General features: G+C 40.9%; 2 protein-coding genes across 3 annotated transcripts; both read right to left on the reverse strand.

Annotated features, from left to right (window-relative positions):
* Positions 1 to 229: 229 nt before the first annotated feature.
* On the reverse strand, positions 230 to 19,894 carry DDX46 (DEAD-box helicase 46). Its single transcript, XM_064388360.1, has 23 exons — positions 19,793 to 19,894; positions 17,371 to 17,553; positions 16,969 to 17,109; positions 15,965 to 16,082; positions 15,627 to 15,792; positions 15,176 to 15,327; positions 14,737 to 14,850; positions 13,978 to 14,143; positions 13,488 to 13,608; positions 12,977 to 13,152; positions 12,421 to 12,542; positions 11,527 to 11,605; positions 9,653 to 9,735; positions 8,652 to 8,816; positions 8,151 to 8,313; positions 7,073 to 7,266; positions 6,400 to 6,537; positions 5,607 to 5,756; positions 4,788 to 4,985; positions 3,996 to 4,214; positions 3,323 to 3,467; positions 2,617 to 2,690; positions 230 to 2,165 (listed from the first exon to the last, which is right to left on the reverse strand). Exons 1-23 carry the CDS (start codon positions 19,807 to 19,809, stop codon positions 2,118 to 2,120), a joined length of 3,132 nt encoding a protein of 1,043 aa, XP_064244430.1. The 5' UTR covers positions 19,810 to 19,894; the 3' UTR covers positions 230 to 2,117.
* Positions 19,895 to 19,969: 75 nt separating this feature from the next.
* CAMLG (calcium modulating ligand) lies at positions 19,970 to 26,384 on the reverse strand. Of its 2 annotated transcripts, XM_064388362.1 has the most exons (5): positions 26,180 to 26,384; positions 24,658 to 25,112; positions 23,698 to 23,763; positions 22,558 to 22,648; positions 21,825 to 21,963 (listed from the first exon to the last, which is right to left on the reverse strand). In XM_064388362.1, the coding sequence occupies exons 1-4, from the start codon at positions 26,340 to 26,342 to the stop codon at positions 22,568 to 22,570; spliced, it is 765 nt and encodes a 254-aa protein (XP_064244432.1). In that variant the 5' UTR covers positions 26,343 to 26,384; the 3' UTR covers positions 21,825 to 21,963; positions 22,558 to 22,567. The 2 variants fall into 2 exon arrangements, with proteins under 2 accessions (XP_064244431.1, XP_064244432.1); XM_064388361.1 differs by lacking the exon at positions 22,558 to 22,648 and having other exon boundaries at positions 19,970 to 21,963; positions 26,180 to 26,383.
* Positions 26,385 to 26,671: the final 287 nt, after the last annotated feature.

Below are 26,671 nucleotides of genomic sequence, written 5' to 3' on the forward strand. Positions count from 1 at the left end.
TATGCATTTTGCTCCTGTTTTCATGTATCCAAACACCTTCGCTGTGACTTTCTTAACTGAGTCTGGGCTGTGTGGCACTGCATTTCCAGCACAAAAACAGAAGTACAAGCTGCTGTTCACATCACCCTTCTCCAAACAGCATGAGGTTAACTGTTATAGGAAAAACCACAGAAGCAGTGCAAATGCAGAAAACAGAGGAGCTATTTAGAAAGACAGTTTCTGAAAAATATACATTGAAATTGCTTTTATTTTTGCTGGAATTAAAAAAAACATAAGAATATTGACATTGCATTTTAAACCCCCAGGAAATTAAAGATTATACATTTTTGCATCTCTGAAACCCAATGGAAGTGTCTCCATCATGCCTTTTTTAGGAGATATCAATGTATGAATATTTTGAACCAAGACTTTTAAGGACTGTCAGGATGTCCAAACTCCACAGTGCTCTCCATTAAATACACAAAATGTGTCACTCTGGGAAGGGACACTGTCCAAAAGTTAGACAATTCAACAAAGAATTTCTAGGAAAGACATCAAAACCTAGTCCTTAAGGGAAGGAAAACATGTGTTGAAATGTAATCACAGAACTTTAGTTTGGGATTTCTGTTTCAAGTTTTGAGAAGTGTTACTGTGTGTGCTGCTTGTCTCTGCTCTCCTCCATGTATTAATACTGGCAAGTACTACATTAGGAGTTCCTATCCTAAAAGTAGGTTGTTAAGCTGGTACAGTCACTCCTTTGCTTCCTCCCTTTACTGAAATAAGGTACACTGACAGGGTAACAGACAGTTGTATGCATACATGAAGAGTCACTTAAATTACCTGAAGTCTGGCAAGAAAAGTTGTGAATTTATACAGCCATGATGCAGATTTTCTGATTTGTCTCCAGCAGGGTTAAAGCAGTATATACAGAGCTGGTTTAAAATGACACATTTCTTCTCAGTGTGTCAGGTAAGAAAAGCTTTCTATGAAAGTCCTTTTGAAAGTCATCATCTTGAAAGTCTTGCAGCTGCTAGAATGAGACAATTCAAACTGCTACTGCTTTGGCTCCAGACAAGCAGACAGAAGTTAATTGCTTAGGAGTAGAGTCCATCACGAATCCTACTGGTTATGGGGATGAGCCCTCAAAAACATCAGTCCTGCCTGTCCCAGTAGCTTATTGACTGCAATGATAGTATTTGTGGAATTCATTCAGAAATATCACTATACACTTTTACTTAAAGCCACGTCCTAACAGTAATAAAGATGACAATCCTGGGGATATAATCACATTAAATGTATATATAAGAACGCTATAAAAGAGTGACAAAGTTGTATTTCATTACAAAAGAGGTTTCCCCTTTTTTTTCCCCTGCTAATTCCTTTTTAAACTAAAACAGGCTTTCATTCTTATGTCACCAAATGAGGGGGAAAAAATCAAATCCTCCAATTCTGATGTTTAGAAAAAAAACAGGAAAACTATTGTCATACTACAAAACATTTCACTTCACAACAACCCCAAAGAGTATCTATTACCTGGATGATAAAGAAAAATGGGGACATGAGAAGGATAAAATCTTAAAAATGAGACCTCGAGTATTTTTGGATAAAATTCTCTACTCTGATCAATGCAAGATTCTCTGACCTTAGGGGGATATTTGTACAGGGAATGAATGTGTGGAACCAGCCAGAGAGGTGCTATGGATCAGGAGAAAAATCCTGCCTTTATTTGGGTGTTTTATAATTTTTCCAGTAGAAATTGATGTGTGAATCATTTCAGCAATATGAAGCAGGTACATTCTAACAATTTCCAACACAAATCCCAACACTTTCATTTTACTTAACGGTATACTGTCTGTCAAAAAAATTAAAGTTGGTTTATTTCATATTCTTTATGACAAAAAGTGTATAAACTGCACTTTCAAATTAAATCATGTTCCACCAAAACTGGTCTGGCTTTAAGACTGATAACTTTAGTGGAGAGAATTAAGATGCTTCAGTACCAATTTTCTGTTAAAAAAATGTCCACAAGACGAAATAAAAAAATTTCTTAATTTACAATAAGCAGTGTAAACAGCAAAAACAACAGAAGCCACAAAGTTTCACGCACCAGCTGCCAGCAGACAAATAACTCCAAATGCTCATAGAACTTTGTATCTTCCTTTGTTGGTTGGTTGGTAAGAATTTTGCTGCAAATAAAGGAGAGGATAATCACAGTTAAAAGTGAAGATGGATAAATGAATTGCAATAAAACCCCACTAGGTTATTCGCTGGGTATGTTGTAAAGCTACAGCAAACCAGATCTCTCAACACATAAAATATCAAAATGAGGGGAATAATCCTCTCCCCTGCCTGATGGTGTTGAAATTAGGAAATTTATTGGGACCCAACTCTTTGAGGGGTCTTCATCCAAAAAGCTGTGTCAATGTGTTACCTCCATCTGCTGGCTGGTAGCAGCTGTGATCTGATTAAACAGTGCCATGCATTTTTAGGCTGTTCAGGAAAGTGTTTTTGAGATCTACAGGTCCCAGACCCTGATATTAATAAAACCTTGTGCCAGAACATCGACATTTGCAGAAGTCAATCTCATAAAGCATACATTAAGGCACTTTCCCTCTGCTTTCTGGATATTGCACTCACCAATCTGATGAGCTCCTCTTTTATAAGCCGTGTGATTTCTGCCTTTGCTTTCTGTACAGCAAGTTCATTGGCACCTGAAGATAAGAAAATGTATTATAATCTTAAACACTTCTGTAAATGAAGCCTACAGCATAAAAACTGCTGTCTACTTTCAGAAACACAGTAAAATTTGCTGAATATCCTCAGCTATTTGTTGAAGAACACTCTATTGCACAGAATTCCACAGCTTGACTCTGTTCTCTTTTAAGGAAGATACTCCAGTCATTAATGATACTGCTCAGAAATATGTAGGATTCAAGGTTTCTTGAGAAAAACTCAACCATCATGACATTTGCCAAGTTTTTGTTGTACTAGTTGATGCAATTTCTTATACCTTTAACAGCCTAAAAAGAATTCTATTTTCTTCCTTATTTCACACTGGCACAGACTTCTTTGTGCTAATTGTTCTTCCTCTGTTCTTTTCCTCTCCTCCAAACTGATTTCATACATTAGCTGTTGTTCTGTGGCAGGTGAGGAAAAGCCTCTCTGTGATCCCCATGGATCACTGGTAAGTGTATAAAGATAAACAAGTGTTTTTCAGTAATTGCCAAGTAACTGCAGTGAGTCTACAACTCAAGTGTCCAAACACTGACTACAGAAATTCCACGTCTAATTACAAAACTAGACTCATAGCTTTAATAGAAATATTTATAAAAAGAATACATACTTTCTATAGCCAAATAAATCTTTCGTTCTCCTTCCTTGGGTTCTTTGCCTGGAGGGAAGTAAGTTCCCCTGATTGTAATGGCAGCTTCAGAATATTCACTGATTCTCTGCAGTGCTTCTTTGGAAGTAACTTTCCATCTGGCAGTCTGCAAGGTGAAGGATTTGAAAGGATCAACAAGGAGAAAGGCACCACACAAAATGGCAATCCATTAGTTCTGCCAGCATGGGCAGAACCTCAAAGATAAATACAGGGAATTTGTACTTGATAGTGTGAAATATAAATCCAAGAAATAGTAGATGAGTTAGATCTGAGCAGCAATATTCTAAATGGCAGAAAAACTCAGGTACAAAAAAATGGGCAAAGAGTTGTATCAGTCATGGCAGAAAAGCCTTTGCAAAAAACACCAGACAGTGTCAGAGATTTGAGTATTAGAGAAGTGGGTAGAGGGTGAAGAGATTTTTGTCTGATAATGAAAACTTATTTTTCTGATACTCTCTGGAATAAGTCCAAAGCATTGCATTTATATAACCTGAGAAGTAATCACAGTTAATGTAGCAATTTCAATTAGCTATGATCAGAAATAGAGACACAGTATTTTACTGGTGTAAGTATGAAGAGAGTTTTTGTTAAATGATGGTCATTTATACTTGATTATAGCAAAATGGTTACTTGCCTGTGGGAAGTCATTGATCTCTAATTCTTCTTCATATCTCTTGAAGGATTCATTCTGTCCTCCATCCTGTTTCTCTTCCTCCTGCTTCTCTATGGGTACATAATTGAGCTTGGCATTGATTTTTTCAGCCAGTTGCTCTGCAATGGTCTTGGCAGACACAGTAGGAGCTTGAATTGTGCCTCCTCTCAGGATAGCATTTGTAGCCTGCTGCATCACATCCTGTAAAAGCACAGGTCCATACTGAGAACAAGGTAGCCAAAAAATGTCCTACATAAACCAGTAAGGGTTTCATTAAAGCTCTCTATGTCATGTAATTGACAACATAACAAATACATTCTCCAGACTTCTGCTCTTCCTTCCTTTCTCTCAACAACTCCCTTTACACCTGCAAAGAAAAGATCTTTTGTTTTTTCAGCTTAAAATATCTTTGGACGTCACAGAACAATTAAGCTCAATCTAAACACACTCGACATGACATGTACATCTCATGCTTCAGCAGGGAAAGACGTTCTGCAGCTCTGCCAAAGCTGACAAAACTAATTGTGTAATGTTATCAGTAATGAATTAACTCTTTGCCAGGGCAGACAAAGCATTTATGGTTCTATAATAAGTATTATAAACAAATCAGCTCACCTACAAATCCTACATAAGTGAGTTAGCCCAGCCTAAATGAGATAAACAATGCAGTATACTACTAGTGTGCAGAAACACAAAATCAAATGGCAACCACAGAACAAAGAACTGAAGAACCTTTATTTAAAAAGAGTAGAATTGATTTGTAAAGAGCCTGACCTTAAAGTGGAAGGGAACCATGACTTGTGCCTCTGCTCCAAGATTCTTCTGGGCATTGATTCTCAAAGCCAATCTTTTAGCAATTTCCAGTTTTTCTGCATTCCCAGCTGATGGTGTAGGAGCATTTGATGTTCCTGGTGCTGCCATGTCTTTTACTCTTTTCTTTGAATTGAACATGCTTTCAATTTGTTCATCAATCTAAAGAAAAGAACAATTATTTGATCACTGCATTTACCACTATATAATCTTGTCATCGTAAAGAAAGAAACACTAAGGGGCATTTAGTTTACATGTTCTTTAAGAAATTAATCTTGTGTAAATGGTAGAAGCCTGCCCAAAACTACAGCTCAACAAAAGGATGATCTAATCAGGAAAAAGTCTGAACACAGTGTTTACTTGCAAGTTCACAAAAAGGAATCCAGCAAAGATTAAGAAAGGAATTTAGAAAGATTTAAAACAGAAAATGCTACCACGAAGGTCTTTAAAACACTTCAAATAAAAATATGTTTGCAACTGAGGACCACTGTTCCATTTCATTCATGCAAGATTAATATCCCAAATAATTTATGTGACATTTACATAACTACGCACATTAAGTGTAAAATACCAGTAAGTCAAAAAGAGACACTGAAAACCTTCCTAGATCTTGATCTTCTCAGCTGTATCTCTGTATTTGAAGAACACATGCAGTCAGTAACAAAGGTCACAGAGTAACGAAACCCATGCACTCTGCAATGTATTATGCAACCTACTGGGGAAGAAAATCAAATGTATTGAGAAAATCCATAAGCAACTTAAATCCTATCCTCAAGTGCTTACATCAACAGCTGTATCTTCATCATCTGAATCTTGCAAGCCAAGAGCTGCTTTTTGGAGCTTCTTTCTTTCGTTAGCCAAAGCCTGTTCTGTTTCATCAAATTTAAAACCTTTGCCAGAAAATCCACTGCTTTTTTTAATCAGCTTTCCTTCCTGAAAAAAAAACATGTATTACCATACTTAGGAGTTTCAAATCTTAGCTCTCATAGTCATACAATAACTTTAAGATTATACAAATAATTTTGAAATTCTTTAAAAAGGAAATCCTAGCACATTTGTAAAGTACTTCAAATTTAAAAGCTGCATTTCAAAATTAAATGTAATTAAAAAACCCTATGTTAATTCAACAGAGACAGTACCCTACTGGAATTTTCTGTAAGTATACATTTTAAATGCTTTTCAAATGGAGTAAAAACCCCCTCAATTTTTTTATATCAGAAAAACTCCAAAGTCACTCTCTTCAGCATGAGTGAGATCCCTGACAGTGAGAGCTCAAGAAATAATCATACAAATTCTGTAAAAGGGCTTCATGGTCTTGTATGTGAATGTTGTTAAAATCCAAAGTGTCTCTCATACCATAGGTATTTATTACATACCTGGTGACAATATTTAAATGCTGAAGAACAGTTCTTTAAATGACATTCAAGATGCCAATCTCTTGGTCACTGACACACTCAGCCAAGCACACTTGTGTTCCCAGAGAGGTGACCCATGGATGTACACTGGACAACTGGACACATGCATGCCCAGGCATTAAACCTGGATCAAGCCCCCGACAGAAGAAAGAATTACTTACAGCCTTCTGTTGGTCTTTGAAGTCAGCCCAGAGCTTCTCCAAATCAGAAGGAATTGGATTCCCAGACAATTCCAAAGCCTTAATGATGTCACCAGCATAACGTGCCTGATCCTCAGTAATGAATGTATATGCATACCCCTGGTGAAAAGGCATTTAAGAGACAATTAGGAAAAAGCTCTAAAGATACTATCTGTAAATTTACTGAAGCACCCTTGCACAGATGCTGGTTTTTGGTTAATGAAAGTAACCACAACAGTCATTGCAATAACTGTTTTTTAGTGGAAGTGTAGAATGAATAATGTGATTTCCCAGGAAGCTGATAGAGAGGTAATCATCCAAAGACAGTAAACACTGAAACCTCTCCTTCCAAGCAGTGTTGTCGTGATTAAAAGTTTGAAAAATTAAAATCTTATCAATTTAGTAGGGCACATTTCCAGCAGTGAAAAACACCCAAACTTTCAGCCACAAATGGGATTTAAAAGAACGCTCACACATCAGAGGAACACGTAACTTCCAAATTTCAGATTGCTGAAGTTCAGAACATACTAAAAACACTCTTCCCACCCACAATACAAACTACTCCCTCTGTAGCTATCCCTTGGAACAACTTCATCAAAGAACAAAGAAGGGGAAAATGCCAGTGTAACCAAACCTGACAAGTGAGTGTACATACCTTGTTGCCAGCTCGCCCCGTGCGGCCCGCTCGGTGCACATAGTCCTCGTAGTGGTTGGGACAGCTGTAATTGACCACCAGCATCAGCTGCTTCACATCCAAGCCCCTCGCTGCTACAGATGTGGCCACCAGAAGTTTGCAGGTTCCATTCTTGAAGTCATTAATGATGCTGTCCCTGTCATACTGATCAATACCTGCAAGGCAAATCAGTTAATTATAAAGCTCTGCTTTAAGTCATGAGAATTTGGACACAGGTCAAGGTGCCCTTGAACTTCAAACAACCAAAACCACAAGCAAATAAAACTTCAGTACTTGCACACTTTTGAAGGCAAAATACATTAGCCAAAATAACCTCTATTATTTAGAATAACTGTTAATTTTTTAACTACTATAAGATGTTTTTCCCATGTCAAGATCCTCAAAACATTTTTTAATACTATTTTCTATTTTGTACTTCAGCTGAGCCCTCATCTGGAGGCTTTGTCCATTGTCTAAAGGCAACAGAAATCTCAGAAGAACTAGAATATTTTTCCCTCTTCCATTGCTGCATTCCTGCTGAACAGTGATTTTGTACTTACTGATTTTATAGAAAACACTCTAAAAATACTGTAAGTTTTAAGATACAGTGGGATGGACAGCATTGTAAAGAGATTTTTCTCCTCTTGCTACATCCATTCTATTACTACTTGATAGAAGAAAAGTAAAGTGACAACTGCTGTTACTGTGGAATCTCAAATAAAAATATCATGTGATACTCCCCAATGGCACTCACTACTCTGCAATAACAAGTAGTTAGCAATATTCCCTGAGAGGGGTTAAGTCTTTTTGCACAGACTCAAAATTTGGCATCTGATGACATCTCAAGAGAGAACAATGAAGAGTAATTACACTAAACTATCATGTCTATTTCAAATTAAGAGACAATTACCCTCCCCAGTTACAAAGCAAAACCTGCTTTTGGAAGGTTTTGAAGAAGTAATAAAATTGGTACTATATAGGAACAAAGTGATTTTTAACTACTGGATACCAACATCCTAGTTGTGAGTAGTTAATACAAATCCTTAAATTTGCAGATTACCTCCATGGAGAGACAAGCAAGGATACGAGGCCCTCATTAAATCTTTCAACAACCCATCAGCATGTTCTTGCTTATCTACAAATATGATAACAGATCCTTTCTCCTGATAATGTCCCAGTAGCTCCAGTAACTTCAGGAATTTGTTCTCCTCTTCTATGACAATCTGGAAAAAGACGTACAAAAGAGTATAATTTGTATCTTGAGTCATTAAACAAATCCAGAGTATATAAAAGTAAAAATCAGGAACAGGAGATGACTTTTTCAGGCTGTTCCAACAGCTAGTGGTAAAACAGCTGTTCAGCTTAGTGCTACAGACCAACTTTAAAAATCACACTGCATTTCAGATTAGGATGTTAATTTATTCTAAGTTCATTTTTAATAAGGCCACTAAACTTCTGACAATAAAAACTCTGTGGGTATATTGGTTTATATTCAACATTGCTGGGAACAATCGTTTGCAAGCAAATGAGAAGATATGCCAGGCAGATGTATCCCACTCACCACGTGCTGCTCCACATCAGAACAGACCACACTTCTGCCTCCAACCTGCACCTCTATAGGCTTACTGAGGATCCTGCGGGCCAGGGCCTCCATGGCTCTGGGGAAAGTGGCAGAGAACATGACAGTCTGCCGGTCAGGCCTGACGTTGTCTACAATGCGCATGACCTGCGGAGAGAGCGTTCCCTGTTAACGTCCAGCTGCTCTAACTCCATCTCACACTCACACAAAGCTGTCGTCTTTAAAGTCAGGGGCTATCTGCACCTCCCAGACTACAAAACATTCTTTGCAGATTTTCTCTAGGCACGAAGCTGCTGGCATTGCAAGATGGCTGGATTCAGAAGGAAGTTGCATGGCAATATGCAATCTGGCAGCAGCTCAGCAGAAATCCTAGGAAATGCGTCAGAAAGCCTACAGCTCGAGAGACAAATAAAAGGAATTTTTCTAGTTTTGGAGTACAGTACAGCCCATGACAGCTGGAAGAGCCCTGGATATCCAAAGCTCTCAGAAAGTCAGCAGGATTTCCAACATTTTGTTCTTATCTCTTGCCAAGAGACATCAAAGACTTTATAAATGGACTACAACTACTAACACAACACCTGTATAAAGGAATTACACAGGGATACCATATGGCCACAAGTATTCAAAAGGAGTGTGTAAAACACTCTGTGTATTAGAGAAAAATCTAAGCTATATAGGAATTTATTGAAAGCAAACCAAGAGAATCACACAATGGTTTGGGCTGGAAGGACTCTACAGATCTTCCAGTTCCAAGCCCTTGCCATGGTCAGGATACCTTCCACTAGATGTGAGGATAATGTGATGTTATAATAATGTGATAATAGATAGGAAAGTAATAGAAATATTACAGTCAGCTTAAATCACTGTCCATATGCAGCACATCCTTTTGAACATCCACGACAGTGTAATGATAATGTAGCATTGCAAAACCCTTGATGTGAAAAACAGTCTCTTTTGGCACCACCCCTCATGTCATGAATTACCTGAGGCTCAAACCCCATGTCAAACATTCTGTCAGCTTCATCAAGTACAACGTACGTGACTCTACGGAGGTTTGTCACCCGACCTGTGAAAGGAGAGGAAAAAACACATGGGAAACAAAATCAAATGGAAATCTAGTTTCCCTTAGGAATATTTTTAAAAAATGTTATATAGTCTCACTATCTTCTAACAAAGACATTAATTAATTTTTTTAAAAATTCACTAAATGTGAATTTTAATGTTCACACTTTAATCACACATACATTCTGGGAAATGTGTAAGTATGCACAAGGCCCTTTTAGTTTGTCAAACTCTTCTCTTGCATACCATCATAGGGCCAGAAGAACCTGTAAAATTCAGAAAACTGCCCTCGCCAAAACACATCATAAAACTAAGACTGAGCTGAAGCAAGGAGCCACATCAGCCAGTATCTGACAGCGGCACCTAGAAAAGAACATATTAGAGATTACAGCGCATGTGTGGAAGGCAAAGCCCAGTGCTAACTGCTGCAGCCTCAGAAAATTCCTTTATACACAATCTGTAATGCTTCCTTGGAATTAAGAATAACTATATGAGGATAACCATACTAGCTCTAGATCACTGCTAATAATAGGCATAAAACAGAGTAAGCAGTCTTTTAAAAATAACTATTATATAAAGATTAAAACCTACCCAGTAACGCTACTGAACTTAAAATCAAGAACCACCCCAAGCTCTGGGACAGGTTGAAATAAAATAAGCAAGTTGTGTTTCTGTGAACATTTTGAAATTATAATTTCAGGACAGGATAACTAGCACCCTTCCCAAACAGTGAAGAGATTCCCTTTTGTGAGAAGGATTTAACTCAAGGGTTTTAGAATCATACTCTCAAACAATATAAACACATTCAGTTCCACACAACTGTGGAGTGACACTGCCTCTGAATGAAAAAAGATTTGTCACATTTTCTGCAACTATCACTCAGACTTGTGCCTATCAAACTACAGAAGAATTTGGGCCTCTCAGCTTCAGCAAATTGTAGCTGAATCCTCAAATTATTTAAGACATTACGCGCTGCATTTTTTAAGATATGGAGTTCAATATTAAGGAACAAAGCAAGTATTCCTTACATCTACTACTATATATTTAACATCTTAACACTTTCATCCCCAAATAATAACTTTGTAAAATTACTTGGGAACAGCATTAATGTACCTACCTTTGACGATTTAAGTCTTGGAAGCCCAGTTCTATATGTCTTGAAGGTACTTTTTTCACAGAAGTTAAATAATGTCAACAGTTTAGTAGAGGTTTTGATGTGGAATAATTTAATAATAAAACTTTATCTAATAAGCATGCAATGGTTACACTAGGACAAAACCTCTTAAAGCTGCAGTGGCTCAGTTTAATCAATCTGAATATCTGATATAAGGCCAGTTCTTTTACTCCTGAGCAGGTATTTAGGGAGGGCTTCTTTGTCTGTCTTTTAAAGCCAACAGAAAAAGGCAGAGTCAGATGCTCTTGTAAAGCAGGGAACTGCTGAGCTACTCTAGCACGGATCAATGGGCAGACAAAATAAGCAACTGTTACATAACCTTGATCTAAATGACTCCAACTTAAAAAATTTGGACCAGCACATTTCAAGTTTAACAATGATAAACATTCTCAAAAACTCTTCAAGAATGTAGTATTTCCTGTCCTCCCCAAAAATGTCAAATCAATATATGCTTAAACCTATTATTAGTGCTATATATTCTCAATAGCTATGCAGTGCAGCCTGAAGAGATATAAGAAAATTCCATAAGACCATTTATCAAAATACATGATCTTTTGAATCTGTTAGAATTACACAACAAATGTAAAAAAAAATCTCCAAAGGAAAAGGTTTTCTACTCACCATTGTTAGCTGCTAACATGTCAATCATACGTCCAGGTGTGCAAACAATAATTTCAGCACCTCTTTTGAGTTCAGCTATCTGATTTCAAAACACAGTAAACAATCTATTAGTTTTTGCTTTGTGATTTCTTTCAGATTTTTTTGACATATATCACCTTGCAAAAAAGAAAACCACCCGCACTGTAATACATCTGTTCTACTAACATGAATTATGTAAAGATTTTACTTAGCAACTTCTTCAAGTCTTTGGAGAACTTTGCTGCCAAAAAGAGTAACCCCTGACAATCTGAGTTACCACCACCTGAAGCAGTTGTAATGAGGATATGACTTCAATACACTTAAGAGCCTGTAAGAAATGTCAGTGTTACATCAGGAACAAGTGATAGCAGACACACCACCTTCCACCACAGATGGTCACTCCTGTTGTTTCCATAAACGGGTAGGGTGGAGGTGTGGAAAACCTTGAAATTAATCTCTAAGTTACTTCAAGATGCAATATTTGATAATGCAATAAACCAAAGTTTATTGCATCATCTTCTGGCTTTTGTTATCTTAAGGGAAACACTCAGAAAAACACAGCTTCCTAGTAACTTTCACACTATTATATCCCACTAATAATGCAATTTTAATTTAATGCTCAGTACATACATAAAGAGAAACAGTTTGAAATTTTTAAGCATCATATCTGTGACTTTCCAGGATCATTATTGTTTAAGGCTAAGTTCCATGCAAAGCTTTTTGCATTACCACCATTCCCATCCAGAAAATCCACAATGAAGACTGCAAATGTACTGGATTAATGGAAAAGAAAAAGCAACTAACTTTGCTACAGAAGAAACATTGACTAATGAAGCCCAAGCACTCTTTGACAAGCCAGGCATGTGTTTTGCATACCTGTTCACTGATTCCTGTTCCTCCATAAACACAGACAACTCGAAGCCCAAGAGTCTTTGAGAATTTCTTGCACTCCTTGGTAATCTGCAAAGCCAACTCACGTGTAGGTGTCATAATGACAGCTGAAAAACAAAACATTTTCCTCATATATTGCAATATAAGAGATCTTGTAACTTCCACAATAGAAATTAATCTTTTGTAATGATGTTTACAGCAATTTACTTCCTATTTTTTAAGCATGTCATTTCAAGGAAAAGATAATTGAGACATTATGAGGCAGGAGTGGAAATCTGGTCCAAGTGTAACAATCAAGGGAGGAAGGTCTCCCAGATATGTGGACATGGAGTGTTACTGAAACAACATGATATAGCACAGTAATCACAAAACAACAATAAAGAGCACTGTGATCTTTAACTATAAAAAACTCACTTACTGATCAATGGACATTAGTAAGCACTTCTCCCTATAATCACACAAAGAACTGAAATCCCATCTAAAGCACATACTTGATGTTATATTTATTTAAATAGTAACTTTGGAAATAAAATCTTTTTACCTATGGGGCCTTCTCCTTCTTCTAATGCTCTCTGATCCATAATGTGTCTGAACATGGGCAACAGAAATGCAATAGTTTTTCCACTTCCTGTTTTAGCAATGCCGATCAAATCCCGTCCGTTCATAATTGCTGGGATAGCCTGGGTTTGGATCGGAGTGGGCTTTTCATAGCCATGTCTTAAAGAAGGAAAAAAACATTTTAACAACAAAACAGAATTTGACAGATGTGAATCATGAAGTTATGCTGAAGTTTTTTTACATATACATATCAGTGCCCTGAAAAAAATACAATTAAAATGAGCAGGAAAAGCATGATACAAACAGCAGAGAATAGTTATTAACAACAATTCAACACAGAGTGATAAACACACTGATGACTATATATGTAGCATTTACAGACATGGACATGAAGCATTCATTATGCAGCAAAGTAAAAGGTCCTTCTTGTAGACACAGGACAGAACATAGTGAGCAAAATCAAGGATGATACAGTTCATAAAGTGCTTGCTTACTTTTTGAGGGCAGTGAGAATCTTCATGGAAATACCACATTGTACCCAGGTTTTTATTGGTTTGGGACAGCCTTTTCCCTTGACTGTAATTCCCTCCAGCTCCAGCCTGTACACATTGACCTCTGAAATAGAGTTTATCTTTTAACAGAGTCAAACTTGACACTTCTCTAGTACCCTGATCAAAAAATTCTTGCTTTGTCCCTTAACATGAAATACTATTTTTATCACTACCAGAAAAACAGCTTTTTGCTTGTTACACATAAACACAGGAGTTAGGTTGAAAGGACTCAGGTTAATTTTCCAATCAAAGCCTCATATATAATCATAGTAAGTTATCAACAGTAGAGATGCACCTGATTTAACATTTTTCTATAGCAAGTTGCTCCAAATACTTTTTACATTGCAAAGCATTTGCTGTTCCTTAGCACACTGAAATTCACCATTCTTTCCTTCAATAGTACCCAAGGTGTTCTGGTTGTATTTGTCTTTACCTTCTTGAGTCATTTTAGCTAGTTCTGGTACTTCAACATAGAAGTTTTTCCTGAAAGGTTCATATTCTATTTTTCCATGATCCACTGGTTCTAGCAGCTTTCTCTGCTTGGTCTGATAGCCAGTCAGGGCAGTCTGAAGGTCAACCTCCTCCTCTTCTGAAGAATACTGCAGAGATCACAATTTTTGTGTACATTAGGATTAATGAATTATTAAGGTGTTTGGCTCTTCTCATTTCTAGCAAAGCTATTCAGAAGCAACAGGTGCTTCTTACTGCAACAGACATGAAACTGAAGACGTGCTCTTAACTTATGAGTACCAATTGTTCTTTCCCCTAAAGCTTTCATGTTTCTCCCAAGCCTTAACTCTCACCATTGTTCTGTGTCACCTTCACACCTTTACAAATGCAGACTACCACCCCTGTCATTCAGAAATAACCACTGCCATACAAAAGAAACAGTAAGAGGAAATTAAGAGAAAGCAGCCAGCAGACTGGTGTCACACTGCAGTCACAGCTCTGACAGATGTCCCCAGCTCAGCTCTGAAGGAGCACCACGAACACTGGAACTGCAGCCACAGAGATGGCCTGAAGTGGCGGAGCCCCAGAGCCTGCAGGGCATTCAGTCTGTGACTCGGGCAAGGCTGACCCTCCACAGCCTCCTGAGCAGCAAAATACCCACACCCTTCACAGCACTTCAGGCAAAACACCACACACAACCACAGGAAGCAAGAACAAGAGAAATACAAAACATTTCCATTACCTCCATTGCATCTTGGTCATTCTCCATGAGCTCCCCTTTCTTCTTTTCTGACTCAACAGCTGCCTTTTTGGTTGTCACCACAGTTACCACCTTGGTAACAGTTGGTCCAGTTTTCTGTAAAAAATATTTAAAAAAATGAATGCATTACTGTATAAAACATAGCCCATCCTATAAAAAACACACAGGATATTTGTACTTCTGAATACATTATGCTGAGAAATTTATTTCCTACTTCCCTTAGTGAAATTTTATCAGAATAATGCTTGATAAACAGTTTCACAAAAACATCAGGAAATGATAGTTAAACCAAACATGCATAAGTGCATGTAACTTGTTGCATTGTTGCACTTCACCCATTTTCCCCAAGCCATTTTGCTATTAAAACTCAAAAGTTATCTCTGTCTTTTAAAAGCAAGAAATCTTTAACAAGTGATTTTACCTTTTCACTCCCACCTCCACCTTTCACACTTCTCATATTGAACTTCTTGACCTCTTCTTTTACTTCTTCCATATAAGCATCTAAAGGATCTAACTCTTCATCTTCAACCTCATTGCCTTCTTTTTCTCCTTCTGCAGTTTCCTCTTCATCATCTAAGAAGAGTGAAAAAGATGGGGATAAAAGACAGGGAAAGACAGAAGTCCTTACATGTGTCAAATTATTGTCCACCCAAGTAAATACAGCCCATTATATTATTATAATTTTTCCTCATAAAAATCTCTCCAGTTGGTTTATCAAAAATGCATCTTAAACCATCTGATACTATGACTAGACTTGGGCTTTTTTATTTTATGGTTCACATTCTGAAGAGTAATTAGATGCTTTAAAGATACTGTAATAAAAATATTACTAGGAACAGAAGTATTCTGTTATATATAAAGAGGTTAAATACCATCATCATCTTCTAAACTCCATTTCTTCCCCTGTTTCATCTCTTCAATTTCTTTTTTTAGCTCTCCTATGTTTTCCATTGCCTTCTTGCGTTGTTCTTCCCTCCATTTCTCCACTCTTTCTTTTCGTTTTCTCATTTCTTCTTCTAGTTTGTTCTGATCAAAATTCTATGGCAAAAACCAACCAAAAAGTGAAAATTAATGGCCACTGGCTTTAGCTCATGCTTCCTGAAACAAATGTAACCATTGAGTGAACAGGCTGCAGAAGACTGGATATCCACAAACTTCCTGGTTTAAATTCTTTATCTTTTAAATTTACAAGTGTTAGAAGTGTCCCTACCTCAGTGGCTACAGCATTTGTGGTAGCATCTTTCTCTTTCTCCTCCTCTTTGTCATCTTTGTCTTTTTTCTTCTCTTTGGAAATTTCCACACCTTCTGTCTTTTCTTTAGATCTGGATCTGAAAGGTAAGATCAAAGGTTTCTTAGAACATTACAGCTTTTCTCAGGGGGAGGATACATATATGATGGACAGAAACGGAATTATAATCACCCTGTTATGTTTTCAAACACCTCACAAAACACAGTGCATCCCAGACAATCCTTCCATGTCATGGAACTACTTCCTCTAACTACCAGTAGACTCTAACTCAATCCAGCAATTCACGTGCTTTTGTCATTTCTTTGCAGACTTCATTTTCAGAGCTCTTACAATTGATACTCCAGTTGTTCTGCACTTTATTTTACACCTCCTTGAATTCAGCATTTAGAAAAGAGAACAAATTTTCTCTTTGTGGAATTTCTAGAGAAAGGTCAAGTGATCTAGCATCTTGCCATGGAAGTGTGAGTATCCCCCTAAACACACTGTCCTGGCTGACAGACAAAAGCTCTTCTCCCTAGGAAAAGCTACTCATGTAAAGCAAACATAACAGCCAGACTTGCACTGAATATAAAAACCATTTATAACAGGTTTTATTGTACTTACTTACTTCTAATTTAAAAGAAAGCATCTAAACCTAATTTTTGCTAGCTTATGAGAATAAATATAAAATTCCCTTTAGCTAATTAAATATCATTAGGCTTTTTTCTTTGGACTATTCTGATACAAAACATACACTTATTCCCAAAGCTTTTGTGATTCTAGCTTGTCATGATTTCTAGAGTGCCACCACTACTTATGCTGTACACAAACCGTTGTTATCATTTACAGACTTCCCACTCGTTTTACAGCACAGCCTGACTATATGCTGTCTTCAATTATATCTGAAAACCTCATCAAGATATACTTAAAAGACAATGACTGCAGTAAGCTTTTGCACATTTCTAAAGCTAAGAACACAAGAATACCTGTTTTCTGCTTTCCTGCTCTTGCTCGGACTGGAGGACCGAGACCGTCTCCCCCTGCTCCTGCTCCTGGAGCGCCTCCTCTCTCGGCTCCGGGATCGTCGTCTCTCTCGGCTCCGTTCCCGTTCTCTACTCCTTGAACGTCTGACAGGCAACAAAATTGTCTTTACTTAGGACATGCTCATAGCACAACTTTAGCCTTCCATTGAGGAACAGCTTGTAAAATGAACCCACCAACCATCAAGACCACTAAGAACTTAAAAACTCCAGCACCAGCAAGCATTTAATAAGCAAAAACCTGAAGCACAGTGAAATCCACCACAGACATCAGCAAAGTAACTAACTGCAGTGGGGGAACACCAGCAGACAGGCATTTCAGGCACTTCGGCTGAGCTGATGTCATACCTTTGGCGCTTTCTGTCCCGCGAGCGAGACCTCCTCTTGTCCCTGCTGCGCGACCTCTCGCGCCGGCGGTCGCGCTCGCGGCTCCTGGAGCGCCTGTCCTCGCGCTTCCTCTTGTCCGACGGGGAGCGGCTCCTGGAGCGGCTCCCGGAGCGCCCCCGCGACGCCGAGCGCTTGCGGTAATGCCTGCACGGTCACAGCGTGGGCATCAGAACCGTGTACAGCAAGCAACAAAAATTATCTGAATTCCCAGGCTTTTTACATGGCTAAACTCTTGCAATCATCTTGATTAATAAACACACTATATGTACACTATACACAATATGCATATGCACTCTTAATGACACTGAAATTAGAAGGATTATTGGATCATGATTTTCTTTTAGTTTTACAGTACTATTATAAGCACATCATGAAAACACCAGAACATCAAGAACAATTTCCTTTTCAGAAATCTACTGATTTCTATTTTATATACAGGAAAAGCTGAAGGCTCTTTGACGCTATCCCAAAATCTGTCAGGCAAACAAAACTGCTCTTTGTTGCTTTTTACACAATAAATGTTTACCCATGTAAGGTAGGTGAACTGTAGCTCTGCTCAATGGGAAAGCTGTCAGGCGGGAATTAAAGAAACATGAACCCCTGAGGAAGTGACACAGCTGTGGTCAATGCCTTTACCACGCTGACATCAACAGAAATCCCTTCGTTTCAAACATCACAGCAGAAGCTGTCAGAAGTCAGCAAGGCCTGAGGGGTGTGATGGAGATGGGTGTCTCCTTTCCTCCCCTCATTAATGCTCTTATCCTCACCACACTGTGGGGCAGAGCAGGGCTAGGAATTTTCTAGGAAAGTCTTCAGCTGAGTGTAGAAGTCACTGTGGACCTTGACTGTGGCCATTTCCTCTTCCTCCAATCCCAGATTTTCAGACACCATGCCAAAATAATTCCTTTGTTCACTCTCCTGTGGCTCACAACCCACAGACCCTTTCTCCTGACAAGCCCAGCAGTCATGCTTGAGAAGAAGGAAGAAGCAGAGAATGCAAGACTTTAAGCCCCCCACTCCTTGTTTCACTTCCATGGTAGTATTAAAATAGTTCAGCTCTAAAAATAGCAGTATATTTATATCTGGTCTATGTTGTGTTGTATATTTAGGCAGCACATGTACTTGGAGTTAGTACAGTTGCACATACCCACATCCTGCCTATCAGCAGGGTAACTGAGTGCAAAGAACATCTGTCAGAATTGAGATCTTTCATTTCTTTCCATCTCCATCACAAAATGCCATGGGATCTGCTCTATACTTCCTCCCTTTCTAATATTTTAATTTTATTTCCTCTATAGTGTGCAATAAAGCCAAAAAGGCGATTTCAGGTTTCAGAAGCCCCAGAGTGAGGAACGTTTCCTCACACCAAGCACATGCAGCTCCCACCCATCTCCACCCACCACTCACTCTCACCCTCTTACCATATCCTCGCTTTTAAAACTTTTCGTATGTTAAATAGAAAATTAATACAAGTTTAAACCGACTCTGAACATTATTTTTAGCCCAAAGAGAAGAGCCCTGTCATTTTCAGCAGAGAAGCTATACTGTGACAAGCAACTGAGTCCCGCTGGGTGGAGGCTCTAAGGGTGCCCCGTACCACCCAGTGCTGCCCCAGCTCATCTGGAACTCATTTAGAGAGATCTGTGGGAGTGCCCAGCTCTGCACCAGATCACTACTTTGAGCCTAAGGTGGCTGTTAAAGTTTCAAGTCGTGTCTCTCGGTGTAAATCTCTGTTATGGTGCTGGGAGCTGTTGCAGTGTAGTACAACTTGATGTGGGGCCTGTCGTGTCAGCTTTAGTATAAAAATCTGATTAAACTACGAGACAGAGGCATATGCCCGACAGCACCAGCAAACTGTGGCAGCGGTTTAAAGCCTGATAGGTGTGAGCTGCTCCGTATCACCTGGAGCACGGGTTTGGCCCGAGGCACACGCAGCACACGGGCACATTACTGCCGAGCGGGTTACAACCCTAACCAGGCCTTTACATCAGCTGGGAGAAGGCAAAATACACGTGATCCATAAATACAAAAGGCACGAGCAAAAACATCTAAACCAAGCTAAGCCCCCTACGTGGCTAATTGCGACATTTTGGAACAAGCCCGAGAAGGCCGGAGGCGCTCCGGGAGCCGCGGGGTCGGTGCCGGTGAGCCCCGCAACTCGGACGCGCCCAGCGTGGGGACCCGAGCCCCGGCGGGAGCCCCGAGCGCCCGGCCCTGCCCTCGGGGCCGGCTCCAGGCCCGGGCCCTGCCGTGGCGGCCTCAGCCTGCCCGCCGGCCGGGAGAGCCCGCGCCACGCTTTGTCCCGCTCACGGCCGCCTCACCGCGCCACCACCCCCGAGCGCGCCGCGGCCCCGGGCGGGCGGCAGCGGCGCCGCTCCCTCACCTGGACTCGCGGCCCATGGCGGCGGCGCTCCCGCTACACGGCGGCGGCCATTCCGCGCCCGCACGGCCAGAGCGCGCCGGGAGCGCCGCCCCTTCCGGCCCGCGGCCGCTCCAGCGCCCCCCGGCGGGCGGAGGGCGCAGCGCCGCCCGGCCCGGCCCACACAGCGCCGAGGGAGCGGGTAACGAACAGGCTTTTAATAGAAAACAACCGGCAATAAACACGAAACAGAGTGATGTACACCAACAGAGGTACGTGAAAAAACGGAATAAAAGAAGAGATTGGTTTCTTGGTCAAAGGTCGTTTCTTGGTCGCCATTTCTTCATCGAGATTTCTTAATTCAGCACAAGCCCCTCCTGGTGCTCTGCCCATGCAAGGGTATTTACCTGATTCATGGTGAGGATTAAAAATTCATCGTTTTTTGCAGGTACTGGTATAGGGATTTTTTCCAATTTATTTGTATTACATTTGGGCATATAAATAGAGAATCAGAACAGGTAATTTTTGAGCAAACTCATTATTTACATATCTCAACCTTATCTTAAATTGTTGTCATTTCAATTTTCTGAAATGACTAACTAATATAAATAAACTTAAAGCTGCTGAATCAATGTCTGTGCTAATAGACCTAAGTCAGAATTTTCTGCAACCCAGCCCTGTACATCTGTAATATCTCACCGTAACAACCAGTTAAAAAAACCCCATGAAAATGGTCAAATCCAAACATAAGGTTCTTGTATTGAAGCCACAAACATGTATCTAATTTAAAAGTCAGAAATGCATCACTAAAATTACAGGAGGAAGCTTTGACAGAGAATAATCAGCTGAAAGCTGGGCCATTTAGAGAGGTACAATTAAACACATCTGCTCCCTAAAAAAAAAAAACTGCAGACAAATACAAAGGTATGTGGTTTATCATGCTAAAAATAGGCAACAGCCTATACTACCTGCAAGTCCAGATTTTAAACAGAAAACTACAACCTGAAAAACTACCAAATTTAGCTTCAATAGATTTTCAGAGATTGTGTTTAAACGACTATTTGGAATGACACTTCCTCTCACTGTGCAAAATTCCTAAGAGACTGAAAACAAAACTGTTTCCCTTGTAAGTTTTACAAACATAGGAGCAAAGATTCGATCCTGCAGGTTGGGTGCCAATATGTAAAATTCTCCTATTGAGAACATATGAGATAAGTGTTAATATAAAAAAAAAAGTATCAGAAAGCACAGATGTGAACTGCACTAGGATTAGGTTGCTGGAAACTCATTAACAGATGTGATTAGTTCTCTTTCTTCTTACTTTTTGATTAATGACCTTTATAAGCACCAGGACCACCTTCTTGTTGGTTATGCCTAGCTCTTTTCCACAACAATAATCAAGTTAAATTAATCACAATCACAACAAGTAATGTATGGCAAGGCAAGGATAAGGACAACAAAGTGGCAAGTTTCACCAACATTCTCCAGAAGCAGCTACTTAGTTTAACATTCTGAACCTGAACATTTGAAGAGAATACAGGGATTTCTTTTCTTTAGAGTTTTCTTTAAAAAATGGGAACACCACAAAATGAGCAGGTCTTGTTAGCTATAGTCATACAGGATATACACATTTCTATGGTTCTGCTGAAGGGAATTCTCGTCTTGTTCTCACTAAAAAAACAAAGGCAGCTTTGTAAATGTTTATGAAGGAGGCTGAGAAGGGCGTCATCTAACTAAAACAAATAAATCATCCACTGTCACTTGTATCCTAACCTTCACATTTGTAACACGCAGACACAGTATTTAAATAAACTGAACCAACACAACTGGCAGTCAGGGACCCTGCTCTCCCTTTCCCAAAATTACTGGATTTAAGGCCCCTTTCAAGCATTCCCACAGGTAAGAATTTTAATGAAGGTTTAGACCTGCCTGCACAGTCAAATGTTAAAAGGAACACAGTCCAGAAAGCTTTAGTGTAGCTACTGTGTGGAATTCTACAGCCATCATGGTGCTTCAGAGCCAAAAACCAAAGTAAGTTCATGGCAAAAGATAAAAGTAAAGAAATAGACACAAAGGTCTGTGAAAACATCTCCCATTTTGCTGTAGGTGTCCATGGAGCGACTGATCACTTCTGCAGGGATTCCAGAGAGGAGAAGAGCAGCAGTCAGTACTGTTGTTTTCACCTTCTTCTCACACTAGAAGGGAAAGAAAAAACCAGTATCATGTTAATTCTCCTAATCCAATTCTGCTTTACATGTCACCAATGTTGTGCCAATTTTACATATTCCAAATCCGTTGGTAGGAGCAGGTTTGGATGGATTCTGTCCAGACATGCTCCAGGAGTCACAGCCCTTATCCTAGACACAGATTCCTGCTGTGATGGATCTACCAGAGAGATGGATGTACCAGTGAGAGGCAAAATTCACCCTGGATATTCTGCCTCCTTCACACTACTCCTCCCAGCAGGCTGAGATGTGAGGCTGGGCAGCTGCTCCTGCATGAGTGGGAACATTCCCAGACAAGGGAAATCCAGGTGTAAGAAGCCAAGCCTGGCTTCTCCACTGTCAGAACTGGATTAATCTCATCACACTATTCAGCAAAAAACAGAATCCCAGAACAGTCTGAGTTGGAAGGGACCTTAATGCTCATCTCATTCCAACCCCCTGTTATGGGTAGCGACACCTTCCATTAGACCAGGTTGCTCAAAACCCCATAAATACTGTTAAGTTTTCTAACAGAAAAAATATTTAGAGTTGAAAACCAACTGTTTCTGTTTTAGAACAACTTACTTTGGCAGTTTTATCCTCTGAACTCAGAAATGTCCCAAAACCTTTTGAAAGCTGTTCCATCCTTAAGATGAGGAATCCCAAGGAAGCAAGTCTGACAGGCAGGAAAAGGTGATAGTGGCTGAAAATTCTAATGATTTGATTATCCTTGCTGGATATTTTAATTTAATCCAATCTGAATTAGGCTATTGAGAATACTTCTGTGTTTCATGGGAGAAAAATGAAGGTTAACAAAGGGATTGACCTCACCCACCCACATCTAACTGCAGCAAAAGCAAGTTGTGGAAAGGAGACACCTCTTGAATTCTGAAATTGAAGAGTGGATTTTAAGTATACCAGGAAAAAAATCAAAATTACTTAGCAGATGAGCTGGTGCAAATCTAAGGCTAATGTTACTGTTTTGTGATGTGACACATCAGCTTAGAATGACTATTATGATATACTTACTACAAAACAACTGCTGATTTATTCTGATTTTCTACAAGTAATCTATTATTCCTTTTAAAATGTAAATTTTCCCTTTTAACTATGGATTGAACATCATTCAGTTCCACTCTGCACCACAGACCTGACAAAATCATCAACCTAACAAATGCTTCAGGAACAATTACCTGTTGTAAATATACAAAGCAAGTGGTATAGCAAATCTTGCTAATAAGCAGCAAGTTTCACACACAGATAAATGTCTCATTTCAAGCTGCCATTCTGGAATGCAGAACCCTTAAAACTCAACATTCTGCCTCATTTTTTTAGCAAACACTCACCGGGATGTCATCCAGGTATTATATGCAGAACAACTGCTTAGCAAAGCAAATAATAACCAGGGAAGGGCATGGTCTAGAAGAAAAACAAGTTTCCTGAAGACATGAAAGAACTACCTGGATTTCCTGGTCAAACACTTTTAATTAGGCTACAGCTACACAAGCTGCTAGTCCATGTTTTCACTGCAGCTTTAAAAAAGATCCTGGATTGAATCTGGAAAGACTAAAAACGAGCATAAACTATCAGCACTGGTCAATCAACTCTACCGTTTAAAACAAGGGAAGAATACTTCACATGCATTGGTCCTAAAACAATACAATCTAAACACAAGTTTAAATTGAAAACGCTTCAAATTAATCTAATTCTGAAAAAAAAAATTACCTTTGGAAAGTACTTGGACAGTCCCATGTAAGCAAGTTGTAGAGTAAGAAATGGTGCAAATATTGACTGAAGGAAGAGAAAAGAATATATAAAAATTAACTTGGTCAGAATACCAAGTTCACAAACGCAAAGATTTAATGCTTACAAAGCATAAAAGAAAATTAGTAGGTAAAAATTAATTTGTGGAACACAGCAAAGTTGTTCTCAAACACTACAAATCTAAGTAGACAAGTTACATGCCAAAAATAAGGTCCTGCCCTGTATTCTTTGAGCCTAAAGAACTGAAATGCAAAGTGTAAAACTGAGCCCAGGGAGGCAGGAGCTGGATGGCTGTACCTGCATCACACCTCTGTGCTGTTCTTCTGGCTGGCTCTGGCAATACTGAGGAACTACTTTTCCCAGGCTGATAAACGAGCAGGATCTACTTATCTTGGTACAAGATAGGTAGAATCACAAGATGTACAAGATGTATAGAATCACAGAATTATTTGGGTTGAAAATGACCTGAAAAGCCACCTCATTCCAAACCCATGGGCAGGGATACTTTCCATGAGACCAGGTTGCTTCAAGCTCCATCCAGCCTGGCCCTGGACACTTCCACAGATGAGAACTCTATTATTGCTCTATTATTCTTTTGCAGACCCTGAACTCCTCTGAGCAGCTGACTCGTATGCTCACCAAGATAGGAATAAACTTGCAGGGGATTTAAGCTGCAACAACTATTCCAGTGCATCTGCTCCTGAACCACGACCAAATGTGCTGCTCTCAGTGGTTACACAGTGGCTGTGCTGGTAACAGATTCATAGAATTCAGCGATTTTTTAGGTTTTACACAATTTTCGGAAATGTAAAGAGTGCCTGAAGTTCCCAACTTGGTCACTACAATAGACTTCAGATATTTCCCAGTAATCTGCAGCCAGCAGACACCCCAGCAGGACTAGGGCTGTGTCCCTGAACTCACCAGGTACTTGCACACAAAGGCCCTGACGGCGATGGCGAGCAGAGCACACCCCACCAGGCGGAAAATGCGGAAGGAGTCAAACTCCTCCGCCGCGCTCCCGTTCTCCTGGCTTGGCTTCTCACTCATCAGCTGGTTCCTGAGCTTCAGAGCTTCATCGAACCGCGACAGGTACTGCTCCAAGCCGTGCCGGGGCGGCCGTGCCGCGGCCTCGCAGGGCAGCTCTCCCCTGTGGCGCTGCCGCAGCTCGCCCGTGCCCTCGGCGAGCAGCTCTGGGGCTTTGCCAAACAGGTCCTTGTCCCCTCGGAGCTCTGCCACGCTGCCCGCGTGCTCGGCCGGGCCCGCCACGCTGCACACGGCATCACCAAGCACAATCCGCTTGGAAACTGAGGGAAGGGGAAGGGAGTTTGATTTATCTTGCTCGTGCTGAAGCTTTAATTCTGCGTGGCTTTCATCATCTAAGGAAGAAAAATAAAAACAGTTTGTCATGGAGCAACCTTCAGCTGTACTGGGTCAGGATCCGGGGTCTCTGCTTCCCAAGAGAAAAGACAGATTTGTGATTAAAGAGGGCACTCTTCATGGAGCAGACACAAGACATAAAGCTGTGCAATGCAGGTCAGCAGTTGAAGCAATGGATATATTAACACACTGAACTTCCTTAAGCAACAGCACTGCACACACAAGCAGAAAGATCCAAATACATGGATGGACATTAAAAAAAAAAAAAAAAGACAAAGATTTGCAGAAAGTGAATCAACCAGGAGAGCACAAATACCTGACAAATAAGCAAACAGAAGCACTTTAGCTTGCTGTCTACTGTCAGAGGCAGGGCAGTGTTAACCTGCTCTGTATCAGGCCTGAAGACCCATCTTACAGAGAAGGTGATGGCAGAGAACAAAAGGCAAATCAAGAACACGTCTGGACCTACCACAGAGCAAGAGCTAACACTTCAGGAGTGCTTTTCAGTGTTACAGCAGACTGATTCACAGCTCATGGGCATCCTTGTAAACCGAAATCTGAGAACTCCTTCCTGACAAGACAGCCCATTGGAAGAATGCACAGAGATATAACCGAGCTACCTAGATATGGTTCTGCAAGAAAATTCTGCATAACAACCACAAACATCTATGGCACTATCCAAATGTGAGATAACTTTGCTATAAAAAGCCAGCTATGAAAGCCAGCATACACTGACTAAAAACATGGGGGAGGCTCATCGTTTCTTCATCTAAAAAAACCTGCTTGCAGTGAAATGACAGCTTGTATGCTCGCTGTCTAAGGGACCGTGTCGAGCCCGAGCCCCGACCCTTCTGACGGCACAGGGATTTATTTTACGGGCGGGTCCCTGGCGGAGCAGGGCAGGTCGTGCTGCCTGAGGCATCCCTGCCAACGAAGGCGGCACTGAGGGACCGGGGAGCCAGCCGCTCCTGCTCGCCAGGGGACCGCGGGCAGCGGTCACGGCCGGAGAGGCCGAGCCGTCACCGCAGCCCTCACACAGCCCCGCCGCACCCGCCACGGGGCTCACCCTTGCCCGCCGCGGGCCGGTGGAAGCCCATGATGCGGTTGATCCGCTCCTCCGAGTTCATGAGCAGCTTCCTGCGGCGCAGCTCAGCGCGGCGCTGGGACGCCGAGAGCCCCGCGGGGGGCCCCGGCGGTGTGGGCTCCGCTGCCGCGCCGCCGTCCGCCATCCCCGGCACCGCAGGCCCGGCGCCGCGGGCCCGCCCCGCCCAGCGCGCAGGCGCCGGCACCGCCCGCCTCCAGCCGCTGAAGCAGGCGCCGCCATTTTGCGTAGGGGCAGCAGAAGGGCGGGACGCGCTGGGACTGCGCTCCGCGCGCCCCTCTCAGACGGCGCGGCGCCCGCACTAAAGATGGCCGCGCCGGCCTCAGAAGTGACGTCACGGCGCGAGGGCGGGAAGGGGCGATGGTGGCGCTGAGGGGAGCCGGGTGGCGGGGACGCCCCGAGGCAGCGCGGGGCTGGCCCGCTGCACACCGGGACAGCCTGCGAGCCCGGCGCTGC

This window comes from Passer domesticus, chromosome 13, assembly GCF_036417665.1.
Source record: "Passer domesticus isolate bPasDom1 chromosome 13, bPasDom1.hap1, whole genome shotgun sequence".
Classification (NCBI taxonomy): domain Eukaryota; kingdom Metazoa; phylum Chordata; class Aves; order Passeriformes; family Passeridae; genus Passer; species Passer domesticus.